General features: G+C 57.5%; 1 protein-coding gene across 1 annotated transcript in view; it reads right to left on the bottom strand.

Annotated features, from left to right (window-relative positions):
- Positions 1–18,179, bottom strand: part of ANO7 (anoctamin 7) — a 28,311-nt gene extending 10,132 nt beyond the window's left edge. The window contains exons 1-17 of the mRNA XM_019711668.3: positions 17,973–18,179; positions 16,753–16,864; positions 15,718–15,775; positions 11,724–11,866; positions 8,949–9,056; positions 8,239–8,375; positions 7,258–7,315; positions 6,653–6,763; positions 5,511–5,676; positions 4,871–4,961; positions 4,276–4,372; positions 2,856–2,999; positions 2,644–2,781; positions 1,981–2,079; positions 1,800–1,902; positions 694–805; positions 488–542 (exon numbers count right to left, since the gene is read on the bottom strand). Coding sequence (XP_019567227.3) covers positions 488–542; positions 694–805; positions 1,800–1,902; positions 1,981–2,079; positions 2,644–2,781; positions 2,856–2,999; positions 4,276–4,372; positions 4,871–4,961; positions 5,511–5,676; positions 6,653–6,763; positions 7,258–7,315; positions 8,239–8,375; positions 8,949–9,056; positions 11,724–11,866; positions 15,718–15,775; positions 16,753–16,864; positions 17,973–18,010 — 1,770 coding nt within the window. The 5' untranslated portion in view covers positions 18,011–18,179. The remainder of the gene's footprint in view (positions 1–487; positions 543–693; positions 806–1,799; positions 1,903–1,980; positions 2,080–2,643; positions 2,782–2,855; positions 3,000–4,275; positions 4,373–4,870; positions 4,962–5,510; positions 5,677–6,652; positions 6,764–7,257; positions 7,316–8,238; positions 8,376–8,948; positions 9,057–11,723; positions 11,867–15,717; positions 15,776–16,752; positions 16,865–17,972) is intronic.
- Between the last annotated feature and the right edge of the window lie 2,695 nt (positions 18,180–20,874).

Below are 20,874 nucleotides of genomic sequence, written 5' to 3'. Positions count from 1 at the left end.
TCCCAGCCTCACCCAGCAGTGCCACCTGTGCCCTTGGCTTCAGAACATGTGAGGCTCTCAGCCAATGAGGAGCCAGACGCACGGGGACAATTTTGAGGGGTTTCTACAGTGTCTCTGATGGTCAGGACAGGGCCAAGCCCAGGTGCCCACAGCGGTGACCCTACATTCAGTTGCCTGCAGGCGTGGGGCACTGAGCCCCGTGAGAGTCACCAGCCTGTGTCCCCAGCTGAGATCTGGGCAGTGACACTGGCTCAGGTGTGAATCGGGTTAGAGTAGGGAAAGGGTGATACATATGGACACGGACTGTGGGTGTTTTGTGGGTGGCTGCTCTGGTGAGGGGTCTGAGGAAGTGGTGTGAAGAGGTGGTGTGGCAGCCCTGGGGGAAGTGGCGGTGGCACGAGCTGCCACAAACGACGGCTATTGGAGGTCATGGTGGCAGGACCGGCGGCCCCGGCACGGCCTGTGACGTCGTCTGCCGCACACTCACCTCCTCGTTGCGGACCCCAAACAAGCTGTGGTAGCTGCCCGGGTACCCCACAAACCTAGAGGAAATGAGGTCCCCAGGCCACGAGTAAGGAGCTGCTTCCCGTCCGTCGCTGTGCCCACACCAGGCCTTCAGGACCTCAAGGTGGACCTGGAGCCCACACAGGGCCGGGGGGCCAGGGGCAGGGCCGGCGAGGGCTGTGCACCCACCTGCCCTTGAAGAAGGCAATGTAGATGGGCGAGGAGTAGAAGTTGACGAACTGGAAGATGAAGACCTTGAGGGTGAAGGCGTCCTCGAACCTGGTCTGCGTCCGGTGCATTTCTACCACAGAGAGGCTCCCTGGTCCTGAACGGAGCCTGGCTGCCCCACCCCTTAGGATCGCCCACCCACCCAGGGAGGAGGCAAAGTGCGTCTTTCCTGAATTTCCAATTTCACAATCACCTGAAAAACGTTATGTTGGTAGAGAAAGAGCTGTGGCACGTGACCATAAACCATATCAATGCTAAGAATGGAAATGGGGCACAGGTGAGCAGCCAGGGGCAGGGTGGGGTGACAATCTGAGGGCTGGGCTCAAGGGAAGGCGGTGCTCAGGCAGGGGGGACACCCGAGGCCTGAAACACTCTTGGTGGCTCCCCCAGGGCCCTGACCCTGTGTCCCCTCAGCTGGAGCCCCTCCCTGGGACACCAGCCCACCTGAAGGCCCCCCATTTTCTCTGTAGCACTCCACCCTCATCACTCTCCCTCAGTGGGCACTGAGCCTTCCATCCTGTTCCTAGACCAGGGCCACTAACAGACAAGCATTTTGTGGAATGAATGGATTGGTTCATTAGCGTTTATCCTTAGGAAATAGGGGGGGGGGGTAGAGAAAGGGGGGGGGAGAGGCAGTCAGGGGAGGGAGGTGAGTGTGAGAAGAGGGAGGGAGGCAGAGGGAGCTTACTCTGCAGCTAGCTACCTGCAGTCGCCTTAGACACTTCGGAAAGTAGAGAGCTGTCAGCCAGTCCCCCGGGGGGCAATCAGACTGGGCCGACCTACCGACCAACCGGCACAGCCAAGGGCCCCACGCCCCACAGCCCCACAGGACCTCAGCTGCAAGGGGTCCTGTGCAGGGGGGTGGGGGGCGGGCAGCATGCTCCCAGGAACAGGACGAGGTCTGGGTGCCCTGAGGGCCTTCCTGTCCCCACACCCAGGCCCAGCTCACAGCTGTTTAGGGACCCCGGAGGGAGGGTCTGACACCCCATCTGTGCCTCATTCAGATACAGGACCATGCAGACCAGCACGAAAGGCACTGACCCCAGCCAGCAGCCCTGGCCACTTACCCCATCTCGTCAGGACATGGGCCAGGGCCATGTAGAGCTTGGAGAGGATGAGAATGAAGACGAGGTTGACCACGGACCCCGTGAGGCTGGCGATACGCGATGCCTAATGGGAGGTGGCCGTCAGAGTGGGTGGGGGGGGCCCAGGGCCACCCCCGAGCAGGGGCAGGTGCTGGAGGCTCACCCAGGCGGCCAGCAGGGTGTTGTTCGACCTAGACACCAGGATGGCCATGATGGCCCGGTACAGGATGATGGACACGAGGCACATGACCACCACGGCCACCTTCGGAGTGACGGGGTACATGAGGCCGGCATTAAGGCCACAGCCCCCACAGCAGCTCCATCGCTGCTCCCACCTCTAGACCAAGCTGTGCCCGTGTCTCTTCCTGGTGGTGGTTGGGGGACAGGGAGGGGAGTGGGGGGACGGGGAGGCAGGTCATTTAGAATTAGAGGGTGGAAGTCAAGGTCACCATTGTGGATTATTCTTGGCCCCAAGTCCTGGGGAATCATGCCTCCTACCCCCCACGGCCCCTCAGCAGCCAAAACTGGAGACTCCTGGCATCTTGGAAGGGGGGTCATCCCTGTGCTGGGATTGGCCCCCCTGCTAGAAGGCTGCCCCAGGCCAGCATCTGTGGGGAACCTTCCCGAACCCCCCGGCCAGCACACACCCAGCTCTTACACCCCAGACACCCTGGCGGGCCGCGAGTTTGGGCCCCTCCCCCGAGCCCAGGCCTTTCCGGGGACAGCAAGGGTCTTGTGGGCCTAAGGGAGCACGGGGACAAAAGCTGCCCCCGCAGCTCAGGAGGAAGGGGTGTGACGGAGGGTCGGGGAGGGCACGGGGCCTCACCATCATGGCGACCACCACAGAGCCAGCCAGCACGCGGTGCACACGGCTCCTCCTGGGGAAATAGGGCTCGTCCACGCCAGTGATGGGGTTCGGGGCAGTCGTGGGGGCCGAAGCGGCAAACTGGGGCCGCGGCCTCTCCTGGAAGGGAGCCAGTGCTTAGCGGCGGCCGCGCGGGGTGAGGGTGGGGCCACCACCGTCTGGGGAGGACCTACCTCGATGTCCTCGAAGTCGGAGCAGCCCCAGCGGTAGGCCAGCGTGGCGCTTTTCCGCTTCCAGTACTCCAGGAACAGCACGGCCCACAGAGCCACAAAGGAACTGAAGAAGACGGTGCCTTCGTGGTCAAAGAGCCGGCCGGCCTGCGGCGGGCAGAGCAGGACGTCAGGCGCAGGACTCTGCCCCAGCTGCTGGGGCCCCTGCGCCCCCCCCCGCCCCTTCTGGGGACAGCAGTGCTGTCCTAGTTCTGCACATCAGTGCAGCTGGGAAGCAGGTGCCTTGTGTCCTGGTGCCCAGGGGACGTTGCCCAGAGTGTTACCCTCCATGACAGGTGATTTAGGTGAGACGCAGGGCTTGCTGAGCTGCTGACACTTAAATGAGACTTTTGGACTTAATGCTATGCTTTGAGAATGTGCGGTGAATGCATGTTGCACGTGGGATGGACATGAAGTTCTCAGAGGCCAGAGAGTGGACTGCAGTGGATTGAATTGTGGCCAAAAGACATGTCCACCCGGAATCTCAGCAAGTGACCTTATTTGGAATAGGGGCCTTTGCAGGACTCATTAAGGTGACGGCCTCCAGATGACAGTAGCTGAGCTCAGGGGCCCTGAGCCCAGGGACAAATCCTATGACAGAAGTGACAGGGAAACAGGCGCACGGAGTGAAAGTTCACGTGAAGATGGAGGCAGAGACCAGCGTGGTGCAGCCACTAGCCAACCTCCTCCAGACGCCTGGCAGCCACTAGAGAGCAGGAGTGAGGCAGGGAAAGGGCTCTAGGAGGGGTCCGCTCTGCCGGCACCTCAACAGTGACTCTGGTCTCCAGAACGGAGACGCCATACATTTCTCTTGTTTCAAGTCCCCCAGTTGTGTGCTCTGTTACAGCAGCACAGGACACTGGTACAAGGTGGGGGCCCAGGAAGGCGTGTGTCAAAGGCATGTCTGGTCCACGGGTCCGACTTTTCACTGAGGGCTCCAGGCCCAGTGTGTGTGGGGTGCAGGTGAGGACACGAGGCCACTGTTCCCCTGGAAAAGCTGACACACTTCACAGTGTGCTGGGTTGGTGTGCAGGCCAGTGGAGCTCAAGGGCTCCAAGGTGCCTCCCCCACCCCCACCCCCACCGGAAACTGTGCTCAGCTGTCTGCCTGCCTTGGGGGCCCTCCAGCGATCCCTCTTGGTCAGTTACGCACACAATAACGATGATAGTAAGAGCCAACTGTGGACACCTACTGCGTCAGACCCTCTGCCAAGTGCTGAGAGGTGGGTGCCAGTCACACCCCCAACCCTGGTGGGAACATCGCTACAGAGCTTAAGTGACACACAGAGGGCTCTGCCTTAAATGGGGACAGCTGGGCTCCCAGGCAGGGCAGGGCGAGAACCTGGGGAGCTGCCATCTTCACCTCGCCCACCCCCTCTGTGTACCTGGACCTGGGCACAAGCGCTGGAAAGCAGCCAGAAGGGGCAATCGAGGCAGAGTGGGCACATCTCGAAGCTGTCCGCGCTGCTGCACACCTCCTGCCTTCAGAGCGGGGTGGGGGGTGCCAGAGTGTGGGGCAGCCGTCCCTGTCAGGCCCACCCCTTGCCCCCTCCCTCCCACCACCATCTCCTTTGCTAGGCCCAGCATTACTTTAAAATATATGCAATTATAATTTTTGAGATCACTTTTTGAAATTTCACCTCCATAATAAGGTAAAACCCAAGCCAGTTATTTATTTATTATAAGAAACCAGGGTGAGTGCCAATAAAATCAGCCAGGAGCACACCTGCCCACCCGTGTCAGCGTAGGGACACACCTGCCCACCTATCAGCCCAGGAGCACACCTGTCCACCTGTCATCCTTCCAGTCAGGTCCACGGGGCCCTCTGTGACATCCACGAGGGGAGGGGTGTGCTTCGTGCTCACCTTCACCCCCACTCCCACTCTGCACAGGGCGTGGCACCTGGGGGGTCTCCTGACCACACACCCCACCCCCAAGACATAGGGCGAGGCCTAGGGGCTGAAGGGAGAGGGCACTTACGTGGGTATATCTGAGAAAGCCATGAAGCAGCCCACCAGGAATACCAGCGTGCCCACCACTGCCGCTGGGAGGAGCCAGCATGTGTAGAACCCTGCAGAGGGGACCCCGGTGTCGGCCACCAGTGACCCGAGTGGGGAGACCCCAGGGTCAGCTGTCAGCAATGTGGATGGGCCTGTGTACCCAGTGCTGGGCTGAGCACTGGATGGGGGTCTGCACAGCCACGCTTGTGCCCCAGGGACCCACAGTGAGCTTCTGGGAGGAAGCTGGGAGGGGCATGGTCCTCTGGATTGTCCCCTGCAGGCCCCCACTCCTGGCCCCTGCCGTGGACTTTGGACCTCCCACCACGTTGACCAGGGCCTTATGGGCCACATCTGGGGCAGAGATGCTGGGGGCTGGAGTTAGGAGGGGCCACGCCTGTAGACGGGGGGGTTCTCAGTCCCTCCCTGGGGCGTCAGGAGGGCCCCAGAGCCGTCACAGTGCTCAGCTGTCTTATCCTGCTGGTGGCTGTGTTGGCCTGGGAGGGTCAGCATGCTGGTGGCCAAGGCCTGTGCTCGGCTCCCCTCTTGGGGGCCCAGAAGCAGACTGTGACCCTGAAGACCCAGTTGGGGGGGGCCGGGGGGCCCCAAGGGGCAGGACTCACCGAGCCAGGCGAAGTACAGGGCCACCTTCTCCCCGAAGTACCTGCGCACATGGTCCAGGGGCTGGTACTTGTACCACTTACGCCAATGGGCCCAGTGCCGGAACAGGACTTGCCGCTGGCGGAGGCCCGTGGCCCGCAGGCCCCCTGGGGGCGCCGTGAAGGGGCCCTGGGGAAACGGGAGCGCTGAGCGGAGACTCTCGGCTGGTCTGGGACCCGCCCCTACCGTCCCTGTTCTAGCTGTGAGGGTGTCAGCGCGGGGCAAGACCCAGGTGGCGCCCAGTGTGAGAGACAAGTGGACAAACCTGGGACTCAGGATTGCTCCCCGAGTAACACTGGGGACCCCAGGGCCTAGGAACGCTCTCTGGGGAGGGGCCATCTGAGCTGAGCTCCTCAGCCCCCCAGGGCTCCTGGGGTCTGAGGTCAGGGCAGAGGAAGGGCCCCAGCAGGAGCCAGCGACTGTGGCCCCAGGTGCAAGTGTTGTTTCTGACCGCGGTTCTATGGCTCAGGGCTGGCGGGCAAGCGAGGCCGACTGCCAGGGGCTGTGTGTTCTGGGCTCTGGCCGGAGGCAGAATGAGCGATGCCACCACAGCACGAGGTGGGCAGGGCTGCAAGCTCCCCAGCGCTTCCTCACGGTGCACAGGGAGGGGCTGTCCCACGTCACACAGCCGGCCTCAGGCCCCCATGCCCCTTCCTGCAGCTCTGAGGCCTGCTGGGCGGCCACGGGGGTCCAGTGTGTAAACAGCCTCCAGACCACATGGTAGACATTTTGTTAGGACAGTGGTGAGGCTGACGGGCCCGGGTACAATGGCAGCTGGCGCGGTGAGTGCCCCTCCACTGTCTCAGTTTACCCAGCTTTCTTAGAGCCACAGGGGACCTCACTGTCTTGGCCACAAGGGAAGCCGCCCAGGCAGACAGCCACCAGGCCTGTCACGTGGCCAGGAGGGCAGCATCTGGCTGTCCATGGTCTCTGACAGGCTGTAGTGTGGTCTGGTCACATGGCAAGTGTGTCGCTGACCCCCAGCACAGCCTCCCGCACAGGGGCAGAGCTCACCCCCCCCCCCGCATCCCCTGGGGGTGGACAGCAGGGCTCCCTTGTCCAGGAGCTCACCCCATGCCCAGGCCCTCCAGCCCCCATGTCTCACATCGTGCAGGGGGAAGGCTGCCCTGAAGATGCCTTGTGACAGCAGCTGGTCAACCCCAAACAGGCCTTTCTTCTCGTGGCCGTAGGGGGTCTTGGCCAGGATCTCAAATATCTGGGAGTGGAGAAGGAGGGCACTGGTCACCTGGCCTGTGATGGCGGGATGGAGACATCCTGGCCCCGGTCGGGGCTAAGCCCATGGACAGCCTCCCACAGCCCTCTGGTGGTCAGCAGGGGACAGGCCTCCCAGAGCAGCCCCACTTGGCCCACCCTTCTCAGGGACGCTGCATCTGCAGGTCGGCTGTGGCCCTGGGCTCCCTTGACCACGGGCCCAGTGGCAGTGGCTGCCTGTCCCACAGGTCTATAACCGTGATATCCGTTCCGGGCCCTGGGGATCCCCAAAGGGGCACTGAGCAAGGCCCCAACTGTGTGCAGTGAGGTAGGGCAGCCTCCAGGTCTCCAGCCCGGGACCTCGGCCCTCTGGTGGCAGAAGAGCTGCCCTTGTCCCCAGAGGCCTCTGCTCCCAGGCTTGGGCCCGGGGGCCTGGGGCCAGCAGGCTCCTCAGAGCCGGGTCAGGGCTTGGGGACTGCAGTGGGGACCCCCACTTACAATCTGGTGCCTGTTGGTGCAGGTGAAGAACGTGTCCTGGTTGTCACTCCCGAGGAACCTGAGCGTACGGGGGCGCAGAAGAGCTCGCGCAGGCAGGACGTGCACACGCACTCACACACGCACACACACACGCACTCACACACGCACGCCTTCGCCCCGCGAGCACAGGGACAAACCCCGCCCCTCCCCCCCCTCCAGCGTGCTCAATTCCCGTCCTTCCCTTTTCCTTTCTGGAGGCAGGAGGTCACAGTGGGTTTTCCAGCTGCACAGACACCCCCCGCCCCAGACCAGCACAGGCCAGGGAGATGTGGGAACGCCAGGCTCAGCAAGGAGCCCAGTGGCTTTCCACACAGCCCCTGGGGTGCTGAGCGAGCGTGGGACCAAAGGCCTCGTGCGCAGTATCTGGTCGTGGCCTGGGGGGAGGGATCATTGGCCAGAAAGCCCTCCCTGGACCCCAGAATCTTGACAAGCCCCATGGGTGGGACAAGAGTGAGCGAGGCTGAACTGCCCCCAGCCCAGAAAGGGTGTGCTCAGTGTGGGCCACGTGGGAGGCTTCAGTGCTGGGTGCCCACATGGGTCCCCACCGTGCCTGGACAAGCCCCAAGTCTGCAGGTTGGGCGTAGTGTGTGACACGTGCCCCTGGGAGAGACGCTTCCAGGAGCCAGCGTGGACCGACCACGTCCATCTTTGGCCTCGGCAGCTGGGGAGAGCTGGGATGGGAGAGGGCTTCCAGATGCCTGGGTCTGGGAGACCGTGACGAGCAGGGACCCTGCCACCCACCATGGGCCCACACACACAGGAAATGGCCTGTGTGTGCAGCTACTGAGGTTGCGGGGACATTTGTCCCGCAGCAAGCCCTGCCTAGCCTGACCGATGGGGACATGCGCTAAAGCTTGCCCACCTGCAACTCACGTTCCCCAGTTGAGAAGCACCAGGGAAGGAGAAGGTTTGGGGACAGCCAGCACCGTGTGAAGCTCTCACCGTGACAGCTTGCTCACTTTGAATTGGCAGGAGTAGTACTCAGGCGGCACGTCGGGCACGTCTTCCAGCAGGATGTTGGGGACACCCAGCCACTGCAGTAAGCCGGCTGACCAGTTGGAGGCCTGGTTGGGCAACTCCTGGAAGGAACAGTCAGGGGTTCCTCCCACCCGAGCGACAGATGCTACACAGGGTGGAGCTCGCGGGTTTGGAAACTGGGCAACAAGGCAGCACCCAGGGCTGCTCAGCTGGTCAGCATGAGGCCCAGAGGCTGCAGGTCAGGAAGGGACAAGAGGATAGGGAGTCTGTAGGTGACAAGACTGCGCAGGCATGTCATCCTGAGGTCACCTGCTGTCCCCTCCACCTTGTGTCCCCCAGCCTGGGGCTGCCCCTTCCCCACCTGCAGTGCTGGCCCTCAGTGGGCGTCCCACTGGGGGTCTGGGCCTGCAGGGACCCAGGTGGCCATCTCAGAGCCATGGCTGCAGCACACACTGTCCCCTTCCCCACTTCCGCTGAGCCTGCCATGGGGGGCGGTGCCATCACCCCACCCCCTATGGGGTTCAGTGTGATAGTTGGTGGGAGGGGCTCTCGAGGACACCAAGCGGGGAGCCCCAGGGTTGTCAGCACTGGAAGCTGCACCCAGCATATGGGGTGCAGTGATGAGTAACCCTGGCCTGGGGCCCGGCCATCCCTGTACCCCACACACCCCGTACCTGCAGGGGCAGCTTCAGGCGCAGGTCTTCTGCGTAGTAGCAGAGCACAGCCCAGGGGGCACTGAGGAGGACGTAATGCACTGCGCTGTCCTCGTTCTGGACATCACGCTGTGGGGACCCAGGGGCTCATGAGAGCCTGCAGGTGTATGCGTGTGTACATGTGTGCACATTTGCAGATGTGTTCATGTTTACACACATGTGCATGAATGTGTGTGTGTGTGTGTGTGTGTGTGTGTGCCCACAACTGTGCGTGTGCACAATTCTGGGAAAGGCAGATGTTTCTGAAGCCATGGTGACCACTGACCAGCTCTGGGCTTAAACCTGGGTGGTAAGTGACAGCTTGCTTCTGTGTCGGTGCCTCAGGAAGCCCACTCGGCAGTTTGGACATCAGCCAATCAGAGGCCCACAGAGGATACTAGGCTGCGGGGCTGGTGGGGACCACACTCCAGGGCCCCCAAAGCTGTCTCCACAGCCTGTGGCAGAGCCTTGCTGTGCTCAGCGCTGCTCCAAAGGCAATACATTCGACTTTTGGTTTTCAGATGTGGAATGATTGGCCCTGTGACAAACTCTGGGGGTGTATGTATGTTATGTATGTGCACATGGCAGGGTGCACACATGTGTGTGAATATATGGGGGCATCACTGTGTCCACATGGGTGTGCGTGTGTGTGGACACATGACAGGTGTGTCCACGCACACTCCTGGAGCCCCAAGATGGGGACTTTTAGTTCCATGGTCAAGTGTCTCTACTGAATATACTCCTGTTTCCCGAAGGCCTCCTCTTGAATCCAGAGGTTCTTGTCCCTTGCCACATCAGCGCCATCTGGGGTTCCCCAAATGGCAATTCCCAGGCCCCATTCGGGCCAAGTGGAAGAGACGCCCGGGGGCAGGCCCAGCATCAGTGCTGCAGGCGTCCCCAGGCGGTTGTCATGTGTGCTGAGAGCTGGAACTGTCATGCAGACTGCAGATTGAAGGCACTTCGGGCAATGTGTCAGGGAAGCCCCCGTGTTGCCCCTGCAAGTTGTCCCTCTGTGCCCCCACTGAAAGGTAAGCCACCTAATTCTGGAGGAAGGTTTTGAAAACTCATCTGGCCATTCCTATGTGCCACACTGTCCCATAAGCTTTTCCCATAAGACGGGGTGTCTTTTCACCCCTAGCCACCAGACTGACGAGCAGGCCAAACTCTTGTCACCAGTCCCATCGTATATGTGTTCACCAACACCAGGGCAGCTCTGGAAGGGAGGGCGGCAAGCGGTGGCCTCGGCATGAGGTAAGGTGAGTAGCGAGTGGAAGCAGCTGTGCACCCCATACAACAAGCGGGAAATGTGCGAACACGAAGGTGGATGGGAAGTGACAGGCACAAAAGGTGGGCGAGAGTCCACACTGACTAAAACCAACTAGGACACCGCAGTGACGGTGAAGGGCCAGCTGGACTGCAGGACAATGCTTGCCACATGCACCCAACAAAGAGTTAGTGTCCAGAACACATGAGCGCCCATGCAGTGATAAGAAAAAGGTAAACAACCCTGCAGAAAAAAGAGCGAAAGACGGGAAAAGGCAATTCGCGGTACTGGAAACATAACTAGCGCATAAACATGCAAAAAATGCTCAACCTCTTTAGGAATCCAGGAAAATGTAAATTGAATTGAAACGACAGTGAGACTTTACCACACACACCACCCAGATGGGCAAAAATTTAAGTCAGACAAAGCCAAATGTTGAGAAGACACAGAGCACGGGGGGCCCTGCACAGCTGGCCATGGGTACATGGAGACCACCACTCGGGAAGACGTTGGGGCCACACACACAGCTGGGCCAGCAGCTCTGCTTGCAGGAGAAATTCTGCACGGGGGCACAGGGACACAATGCACTCGAGAATCTGCCCCAAACTGGGAGCAGGTCAAGCGTCCCTCCACAGAGTGGGTCAGTAAATCATAGCGGAGTCACACAGTGGCGCTCCCTATGCAGGGACAACGGCCCAGTGGCAGTGGCACCAACAGCACAGCTTGATGTCAGAGAGAATCACGCTGAGCATGACTCCATTCCATCAAGTTCAGACAAAACCGCGCTGCATTGTTTGGCAACAGAAAATTGGTGATCAGATGATAAAGACACACGAGAATGTGAGTAACATAAAAACCCAGGGTAGATTACTCTGGGGTGGGGGCACCTGTCGGCACTGCCTTCTCCTAGATAGAGGAAGGGGGATGGAGCGGAGGGCAGAGAATGCAGGAGACTGTAGAGGGACCAGGGGATGGGGGCAGGGCAAGAGGGAGCCAGAGCTGGGCTCTGGGCCCCATCCCCCACTACTCCAAGCCCACCGACTGCCCTCCTGCCTCACTGCACACCCGACATCCACACAGCTCTTTCTGCTTCCGCATGTTCCCTGCTGCTGCTTAAAGCATTTGAAGTGGGACCAACTATTACAACTGACATGATACATGTAGATGTTTTAGCTGTTAGATTCTATAAGCACACGAGTTCCAATTACAAATGTTACACCTAGACAAAAGCGTTAATGTTGGAGGTGGGACAGATGACTGGAGAGGATGGCTTCTGAATTTCAGGTGAATCTAAAGGGCTCTGGCTTCTATGAGTAAGCTTGGTGGCTAAGACGGGCTTGATATTTTACTTAGGGGTGCGGCATCCAGCAGAACCCTGGGCTTGATTTGTTCCAGGTCTCTGGGTGTCCTGCTTTCAGGCCTTGTGGGGCAAGGTCATAGGTTACAGAGCAGATACAGAGCCTAGCGCCCTGCCCAAAACCAACCCCACGTACCTGGTCTACGTGCAACCCAGCCACACGAAGGTTATCCAGAAAGGTCTCCCTCCAGGCCCTGTGTAAGTCTGTCTTGTCTCGGCTGGCATTGTCCTGCTGGCGAGCCAGCGTCAGGTCTTCCTCCCAAACAAGGACAAAGTCTGCTGGGAACCAACAGGGACAGAGGTAGGGAGGATGGTCTAACTCAGGGATGCCAGCCCAGGGAGGAGCTGCCAGCATTCCAGCCAGACACCCAGGTTCTAGGTGGGAAGTTGGAGCCAAGCACTTGGATATGGCCTACTCCTCTGCACAGTCAGGGTGTGGGCATGGTCAAAGGGACCAGCACACTGTCATTTGAGAACCAGGAGGAGAGAGTGGGAAAGAAGCAGTCTTTGAAGAAAAATGGTCAAGAACTTCCAAATCTAATGAAAGAAATCAACCCAAAGATTCAAAAAGCTCAGTGGTCCCCAAGCAAGATAAAGAAATTATACCGAGGAAAATCATGGACAGCACATCTTTGCTGTGCACTAACGAGAAAGAGAAATCGTAATAGTGGTAAGAGAAAAAAAAGCTCATTTTTCATGGAACAATAATAATAATAATAATAATAATAATACAGATACCAGATTTCTCAACAGAAACTATGGAAATCAAGAGACAAAAGAACAGGGGGCCGGCCTGGTGGCCCAGGCGGTTAGAGCTCCGTGCTCCTAACTCCGAAGGCTGCTGGTTCGATTCCCACATGGGCCAATGGGCTCTCAACCACAAGGTTGCCAGTTCAATTCCTCGAGTCCCACAAGGGATGGTGGGCTCTGCCCCCTGCAACTAAGATTGAACACGGCACCTTGAGCTGAGCTGCCTCCCGGATGGCTCAATTGTTGGTTGGAGCACGGGCTCTCTCAACCACAAGGTTGCCAGTTCAATTCCTCGAGTCCCGCAAGGGATGGTGGGCAGCGCTCCCTGCGACTAAAAATTGAACACGGCACCTTGAGCTGAGCTCCCGGATGGCTCAGTAGGTTGGAGTGTGTCCTCTCAACCACAAGGTTGCCGGTTCAACTCCCGCAGGGATGGTGGGCTGTGCCCCCTGCAACTAGCAGTAGCAACTGGACCTGGAACTGAGCTGCGGCCTCCACAACTAAGATTGAAAGGACAACTTGACTTGGAGAAAAGTCCTGGAAGTGCACACTGTTCCCCAATAAAGTCCTGTCCCCTTCCCCAATAAAATCTTAAAAAAAAAAAAAAAGAGACAATAGAACAGCATCTTTAAAGTGCTCGGGGAAATGCGACACACTAGAACTCTTTATCCAGCAGAAATGTTCTTTAGAGATGAAGGATAAAGCAAGGCCTACTCAACAAACAAAATCTGAGAGATGTGGTCCCAGCACGTCTGCTCTACAGGAAACACTGAAGGAAGCTTGTTAGGCTGAAGGAAATACTCTCAGATGGAAGTGCAGATGTGCAAGAAGGAATGAACATACCACAAAGGAGAAATAAGTAGGCAAATGTAAAAGTAAAGCTATTTACAGATGACACCATCTTGTATGTAGAAAACCCAAAGGAATTCACTATAAAAACTATTAGAACTAGTAACAGGCTTGGCACGGTTGCTAGATACAAGCTCAATGTACAAAAATCAATTGCATTTCTATACACTAGCAATGAACAATGAAACGGAAAAATAAATTCCATTTACAACCGCATCAAAAAAAAAAAAAAAAAAAAGAACAAATTGAACAACAACAACAAAAAATGTGCAAGAAATATACATTGAAAACTACCAAATGTGGAAATAAATTGAAGAGCAAAGACATCCTTTGTGCATGAATCCCGTGTGAAGAAGACTCAGGGTGTTCAAACTTTTTTCAACGTTTTTCACCAAGGGCCATATGCGGTAAAATACACAAACAGCCGGGCCACTCACTCGAGGTGAAGTACGTATTCTGTCACCTGGTTTATTTAAGTAAACTAAATATATTTTTGGAATTTGCTGCGGGCCAATTAAAAATGGATTGCGGGCCGCAGTTGACCCGCGGGCCGCAGTTTGGACACCCCTGGTCTAGATAGTAAAGTGATCTATAGATTTAATCCCCATCAAAATCCCAGCTGCCTTCCTTTGCAGAAATTGACAAGTTTAAAGTTCATGCAGAAATACATGAGACACAGAATAGCCAAACAGTGTTGAAAAAGAAAAACAAAGTTGTAAGACTCATGCTTTTTTATTTCAAAACTTACTACAAAGTTAGAATAGTCAAGAAGTGTGATACCAGCACAATGATAGGCATATTGATCAATGGAATATATTTGAGATTCTGAACATAAACCCATATACTTATGGTCAGTTTTTTTTTTTACAAAGAGGCCAACACAATTTAATAGGAAAAGAACAGTGATTTCAGCAAATGGTGCTGGGAGAAGTGGATAGCCACATGTCAAGGAATGAACTTGGACTCCTGCTTCGTACTATATGGAAGAATTAACTGAAGTAGAGTTAAGATCATCAGATAAAAATCACAGAACTAAGGATAAGAATTAAAATGGTAAGACTCTGAGGAGAAAGCAGAGTTGTAAAACTTCATGACTGGGTTTAGGCAGTGATTTCTGAGGTATGACACCAAAGGCATAGCAAGTAAAGAGATTGATAAGACGGACTTCATCAACATTAAAAACTCATATGCTTCATAGGACACCATCAGGAAAGTGAAAAGGCAACCCAGAGAATGGAAGAAAAGAATATATTTGCAAATCATACATCTGATAAGAAACTTACTTGTGTCCAGAGTGTATAAAGAACTTTTACAACTTAACAATAAAAAAACAAATAATACATTTTTAAAATGGGCAAGGATTTTGAATAGACATTTCTCTAAAGAAGATACACGAATGGCTAACAAGCTCATGAAAAGATGCTCAATAGCCTTAGTCATTAGGAAACTGCAATCAAACCACAATGAGATGCCACCTTACCCATCAGGACGGCTACAATGAAAAGACAGACAATAACAAGTGTTGACCAGGATGTGGATAAATTGGAACCCTTGCACATTGCTGGTGGTTTGTAAAATAGTGCAGTCACTTTGGAAAACAGTGTGGCAGTTCCTCAAAATGTTAAACATTTAGTCACCATATGACCTAGCAATTCCACTCAAAGGTGTACACCCGAGACACACTCACACTTACGTCCACGCCAAACTGTGCACATGAGTGTTCACTGAGCATTATCCACAACAGCCCCCAGCAGAAACAACCTAAATGCTGGTCATCACTTCCTTTGGGTGTAGCCCCAGAAGTGGGGTCACTGGGCCACATGGTCACTCTGTGTTTAATTTTTTGAGGAACCGCCATGCTGTTCTCCATATCGGCTGCATCTTTTCACATCCCCCAGCAACGCACATGGGAATTTCCTCGCCTCCTCACCCACACTTCTGTTTTTTCTTTTTGTTGTTGTCGTTGATTAAAGAGCAGCCATCCTAATGGGTGTGAGCTTAGGGAGTCTGCTTCCTGTAAGGGTGTTTCTGGTGCTGTCTGGACAGCACGGTCAGGCAGGTGGGCGCTGTGAGCCCAGGTGCGTGATTCCTCTGGGGAGACGATGGGGGCTTGGGGCAGAAAGGAACACTGAGGGTGGGGTGAGAAGTGGATCTGATCGATTTTGAAAGTAGAAAGGGTGTGGGGTACAAGAGATAAGTCTGAGACGACTCTGAGCTTCCTGAGGCCAGAGCAGGGGGGAAGTGGGGGCCCTCTCTGCCCTCCAGAGCCCTCTCCAGCTCCACCCCATCAGCAGGGCACCCCCTTTCCTGCTGTCACCCCAGGCTGTGTTCTGCTCACCCTGAGGCCTTCACCCCATTTCCCAGCACAGCGATTGGCCCCAGAGCTGGCTCAGGAGACAGTGTTGGGTGAGGGAGGGGCAGCCTGGTTACAGAGGCCTGCTGTCCTCCTGCTGCCACCTGTGGTGCCCCATCTGTGTACCCACCCCCACGACCAACACAGGCACAGCTGGCAGATACTGGGAGGGGCTCACCGATCCGGGGATTGGCAGGGGTCCCCGCCCTGCAGGCGGCCGCCTGGTGTCCACCCGGCTGGAAGGAAAGCATCTGACTGTGAGGACCTGCTCCCATCCTGCCCCACCCTGCCCTAGACCACCCAGGGACACGGAAGGATGAGTCGAGGAAGACACAGCTGTTGGGTGTGGGCAGGGGGCTCACAGGCACATGCAGGGGTGGGGCAGTCCTGTGCCCCTGCGGCCTTCCCGAGGGCCTTCACCGGCCTGTGAGTAGCTGGCCAGGGCTGTGGGCAAGGCTTGCGGGCAGCATGGCCTGTACCCAGGGGTGCCCGCCACGCCTGTGGGCCTCCGGGGCTAGAGGGGAGCCGCACTGGCCCCTAAGTGGCCCTGTGGACGGGCCAGAGGTAGTGATGGCGTCCAGAGGGTGGGATCCTGCTCCAGGAGAGTGAGACCTTGTGCCCCCCACACCCCGGAGGCTCGTCACAGCTGTGTTGTGCCCACTCTCAGCTGTCGGGTGGGGCGGGTAGCCCCCTCGAGGCAGACACAGGGTCCAGGAGGACGGGGAAGAGGACTCTGCCTGGGACAGCCTCACTCGGGGTGTGTGTGGCCCCTGGGGACAGGAGCGGGAGCCCTGCATCCCCCTTTCCTCCCTCCCTGCTGGCAGGATCTGGCCATGCCCCTGCCTCTGCCTCACTGTCCCCAGGGGTTTCTGTACATCCCGGGGCCAGTGAGGCGGGCAGTGACCTGAACGAATGTTACAGACACCTCCCTCTTCTTGTCACCAGGCAGCTGGAGGGCACAGGTGGGACATGCAACCGCTGAGGGTTCGGGGTCGTGGGAAATGCAGGTGGGAAATCACGTCACGGGGGCATTGCCTGCCCCCGAAGTCTCGGGGCAGGTGCATGGCCTTCGTCTCCTGGTCCCTGTGTCCATCTCGGGGGTGGGGGCTCAGGGACCCCCGTTAATCCACCATAGACTAGGGGCCTGGAGCCCGGGGAGGGGCTGCCCCGAGGGCCCTCTGTCCCCCAGGCCAGGGACAGTGTGGAGAGTTACCTCTGAGGGTCTGGCTGTGCTCCCATAGGAGTCCCCCTTCTCTGGCCTGGGGGCCATGTCGATCAGGACAGCAGTGTCCTCGTCCAGCACCCGCCTCCGCAGCATCCCGCTCCTGCACCCACCAGGACAGGTGGGGACGGGTAGAGAGGGGACGTGAGACCCGGTCCCCAAACCCCCTCGCACAGCCTGCTGCACGCCCACCTCACAGGGGAGGGCAGGGACTTGGCGCCTCGGGCAGGACCAGGCCGAGCTATGCAAGACCCCCCAGACTGGGCCTCTGGCCCCAGGAGGGGACTAGGGTGAGGGAGCCACCCGTCCGTCCCTCTGTCCTGAGTGCCCTCATCCCCGCGCTCTGTGTGGGCGGCAGCCTGAGGAGGTCGGCGGGGGCCTTGGAGTACAGCTGCGCCTTCCTTCTGCTTTCCTGCAGGGGCCAGGCTGTTTCCTTTAACAGATCCAGACAGGCCTGGCTCCTCCTGGGAGTCTTGGGCCTGGTGGGAGGCTGGCCTGGCCATGCTGACCCTGTGTCCTCCCCCCTGGCCTCTGCATCCCTCTGTGAGAAGGACGATTGCCACTGTCCCAGTTGAAGGGTCGGCAAAGAGAGGGTGAGAGGACACCTGTGGCCAGAAAGGGGTTGATTTGAGCTGGGGCCGGTGGCTTAATCCAGCAGAACCAATGTGGCCCTAAGGGATGTCACCAGGGCCACATTGCTGGGAGGCTGGGAGGGTGGAGCGAGCACAGGGGCAGTTCATCTACTCCACATCACCTGAGGTCTGGACAGGCAGGATGGCAGCCCACACCTCCTGACCTCTGCCAGCTTCCAGATGCCCGGAGCCAGCATTCATGACATCGTGACATGGTCCCTGGGCCAGGGCTGGGAAACCCCAGAGCAGTGTGGGTCGTGGGGTATCCCTGGAGGGCAGCAGGAGTCCCTGCTGTGGTGGGTAGGTGGGGGCCCAGCCACAGAGACCCACAGGTAAGCTGCTGCATGGAGGGCACAGCCCCACCCGCTGCACAGGTGGGGTGCTCTGCCCAAAGCTCGCTGAGCACTTGGCCTTGTCATTGCCTTGGGCCTGGAGCAGGCACTGTGCGCAGTCTCAGGACACCAGGGCGAGCCCTGGAGCGTCTGCCTACATGGAGCTCTGCTGGGCTGGGGTGCCACCAGCCCCCTGGCATCCTCTTCCCCCCCTCCCCATGCCCATGTAATGCAGAACGGTCCCTACCTGGCACAGAGGCTACCGGAACAGGCCTCCGAGGTCATGGCCAAACTCCCAGCTCCAGCTTGGTCTGGCAGCCGAGTGTGGGTCAGTCCTGCGGGCAGAGACCTAGGAGGGACCTTGTGCTGGTGACTCTGTGCAGGCGGTGACGGCTTGCAAGTCCTCGCCGCGCCCGGCAGACGGGCCGGCAGGAGAGGCGCCTGGCACAGTGGCCAGGGCAAGGCCTCCGGCTCCTGGAACAGGATCTGCCTTTGTTTGGAAAGGGGGTGTGAGCTCAGTCTGCAAACAGAGGCCCAGCGTTTTCCTAGCGCCTTCACACAGCCCTCATGCCAATGCCACTGTCCTCCCCAGCTAACCACGCGCTCATCTCTCTCCCCTTATTTTGCTGAAGGGCTTCAGGGCCCATATCTGCTCCACTGTGGGGAGGTGGGGACAGGCGGAACTCGCTGGATGGCCACAGGTGTGGGCTCCGTCATCCCCACTGGGGGTGTGCCAGCGAACACATCTGGGGACCCAGGTGGCAGACCTGGTTCTAACACTTCCTGCGGGTGGCCTCAGGCATATCTCATCAGCTCAGGGCCCTTCCGTGAAAGGGGTACAGCCCTGCTCACTGCAGGGAGGGGTCCCAGCCCTCCTCCCAGTGGCTCTGGGCCTGTCTCCTGGGGCCCATTCACACACGCTTGCAGCCCCCAGGCACGGCAGCTCTGCTCGGTGCCCTCATCTGCCTGACCCCCACACCCTCCCAGGAAGCCCTTGGACAGTGAGCCCAGCCCCTGCGGGCCAGGCTTTCTCCCTCCTGCCGCGCAGAGCCAGCCTGGGCCTGAGGGCGGCTGCACTGAGGTGTCTGCCTGGGGTCAAACTCTCCCCACACGGATCCTGAAGTGGATTCCTGTGTGAGGACAGGACTGGGGAAGTGCTCAGGGCCCTGGAGGAGTGGGAGGCAGGAGGGCAGAGGGCGGCCCCAGCCGGACCCCACGGGGCTGCTGGAGGGGACGCATGGGTGGAGGACACGTATGTGAAGACGTGCTGGGTACTTTTCAATTTTTTCTCTCTGCAATGTCTTATGGTTTGAAAGTTTTTCAAGTTGTATTACTTTTGCAGTTTTAAAAAGTTAAGAAAAAAGAAAGGAGAGAGAGAGAGAGAAAGCGAGCTCCAACCTGCACATGCACTTTATGTGGCTCAGGCACCGTGTTTCCCGTTGAGCTCAGGTGCGAAGGGCCAGACAGGAAGGGACTCTACAACGGACACTCCAGCACCTCCGGCCCCCACCGCCCCCGGAGCTTCCTGACGGCCTAACTTCCATGACCTATGATGCCCCCTGGTCCCGCCTACGCTTTCAGTGGCGGCCGCTCGCTGGCTTCTCTGACCACCTGCGCCTGTGTCTGTCCTGGTTCCTATCTTCTGTGACTTGTGGGAGTTTTTTACATCTAAATATTAGGCACTGGTCAGTTTTGAACACTGCCCACACTTGCTGTCTGCTATGGGGGGGGGGGGGGTGTCCATTCAAGGTGCTCAGTTTTACAGGAATTTTCACTTTTATGTCAACAAGCTCAACTCCACCTCGTCCTGTGTTGTGCTTCGGGGTTTTAAGCTCTGCTCCACTCCTAGCTCACACATAGCTTCTGTTCTGCCTTTCACACTGTGGTTTGCCGTCCTGTGGTCAGCCCTGCAGGGAGCGGTGAGATGCGTCTGCGTCTGTGTCCACGTCCACGTCCACGGTGGGTCGGTCGGTCGGTCGGTCGGGAGAACTTCAGCTGCCACCTGGCCCCTGCTCTGCCTGCTGGGCTGACTGGCCTCACTGTGGGTCTGTAGCTTGCAGAATCTGGCAGGAAATCTCCTGCCTCCATGTTTTTCCAAAGCTGACTGACTTTCTCAAAGTTTCAAGGTTCAATGTGGGTCTTTTTACTTTCATATAAATGTTCAAGTTTAATGAGTTTCTCAGAGAACCAAATGGAATTTTGATTGGGATTGTGCTGGATTTGGCACACCTTTCCCCTTCCCTTCAAGCTTTGTATAACTTTTTTCTTTTTTTTTTTTTAAGGAACAGATGCTGGATTTCAATTTGTGACCCATTCTGATAGTGTCACTTCCAGCGCTGGCGCTGTCCTGTCCCCTCCCACCTGGGAGCATTCAACCCCGCCTGCCTGCTCTGCCCACCCACCCGCAGCGCCCCCTTCAGCCTTTGCCCCGTGTCCTCTGCTTGGAGGTTCTGGTTTGTTTTTCCCTAGCTGCGAGTTGGACATTTCATAACTTATTTCTGTTCTATTAGTGTAACTTTAAACTTGTGTTTTTCCACAAACTCTATTGCTTCCTTTTTCCAGACCAAGGTGAATGGTGTAAGCTTTCCTTTTTCTTGCCTCCCAGACTGAATACCAACCTTGCGGCTTGGATCCCTGGTCGCTCACATCGGGCACATTTTCATCTTTTTACGAGCTGTCCTTGTGTTGCAAAGGCCTCCATAAGCGCGTTAGATACATTTTTAAGGAAAGTTTTGCTGGTTTCGGAGCTTGTTGTTTCTGCTTCTAAAGCAGTCCCCGTAAGCTGTTTCCCTGGATCCTTTTGTTTGTGTAGAAAGCTCCTCTGAATTGTTTCAGCATGGCACCCAAATCCTGAATCCTTGTGTCTCAAAATGTCTCCCTCATCCCCAGACACCAATGGTGTATGGAAAGGGCAGGATTCTAGGGTCCTAATCCAAAGGGGCCACGCCCTACGGAACCTTCTCTCCTTCCCATTTGCATTTCAATAGGTAGTCGCTCACAATCAGGTCACACAATTTATTTTGGCGAAGACGAGTCAGGAATTAGACATGACCTTCCAGCTCAGGGCAACCCATGCCCACAACATCCTGGGCTGTTGAGGCCTGCTGCCCGGAGATGCCCCCACGCGCTGGGCCCAGGGCAGCCTGTTT

This window comes from Rhinolophus sinicus, chromosome 17 (assembly GCF_057876585.1).
Source record: "Rhinolophus sinicus isolate RSI-liver-muscle chromosome 17, RSI-T2T, whole genome shotgun sequence".
Classification (NCBI taxonomy): Eukaryota; Metazoa; Chordata; class Mammalia; order Chiroptera; family Rhinolophidae; genus Rhinolophus; species Rhinolophus sinicus.
Note: the sequence above shows the minus strand (reverse complement) of the source record. Positions and strands in the feature narration are given on the sequence as shown.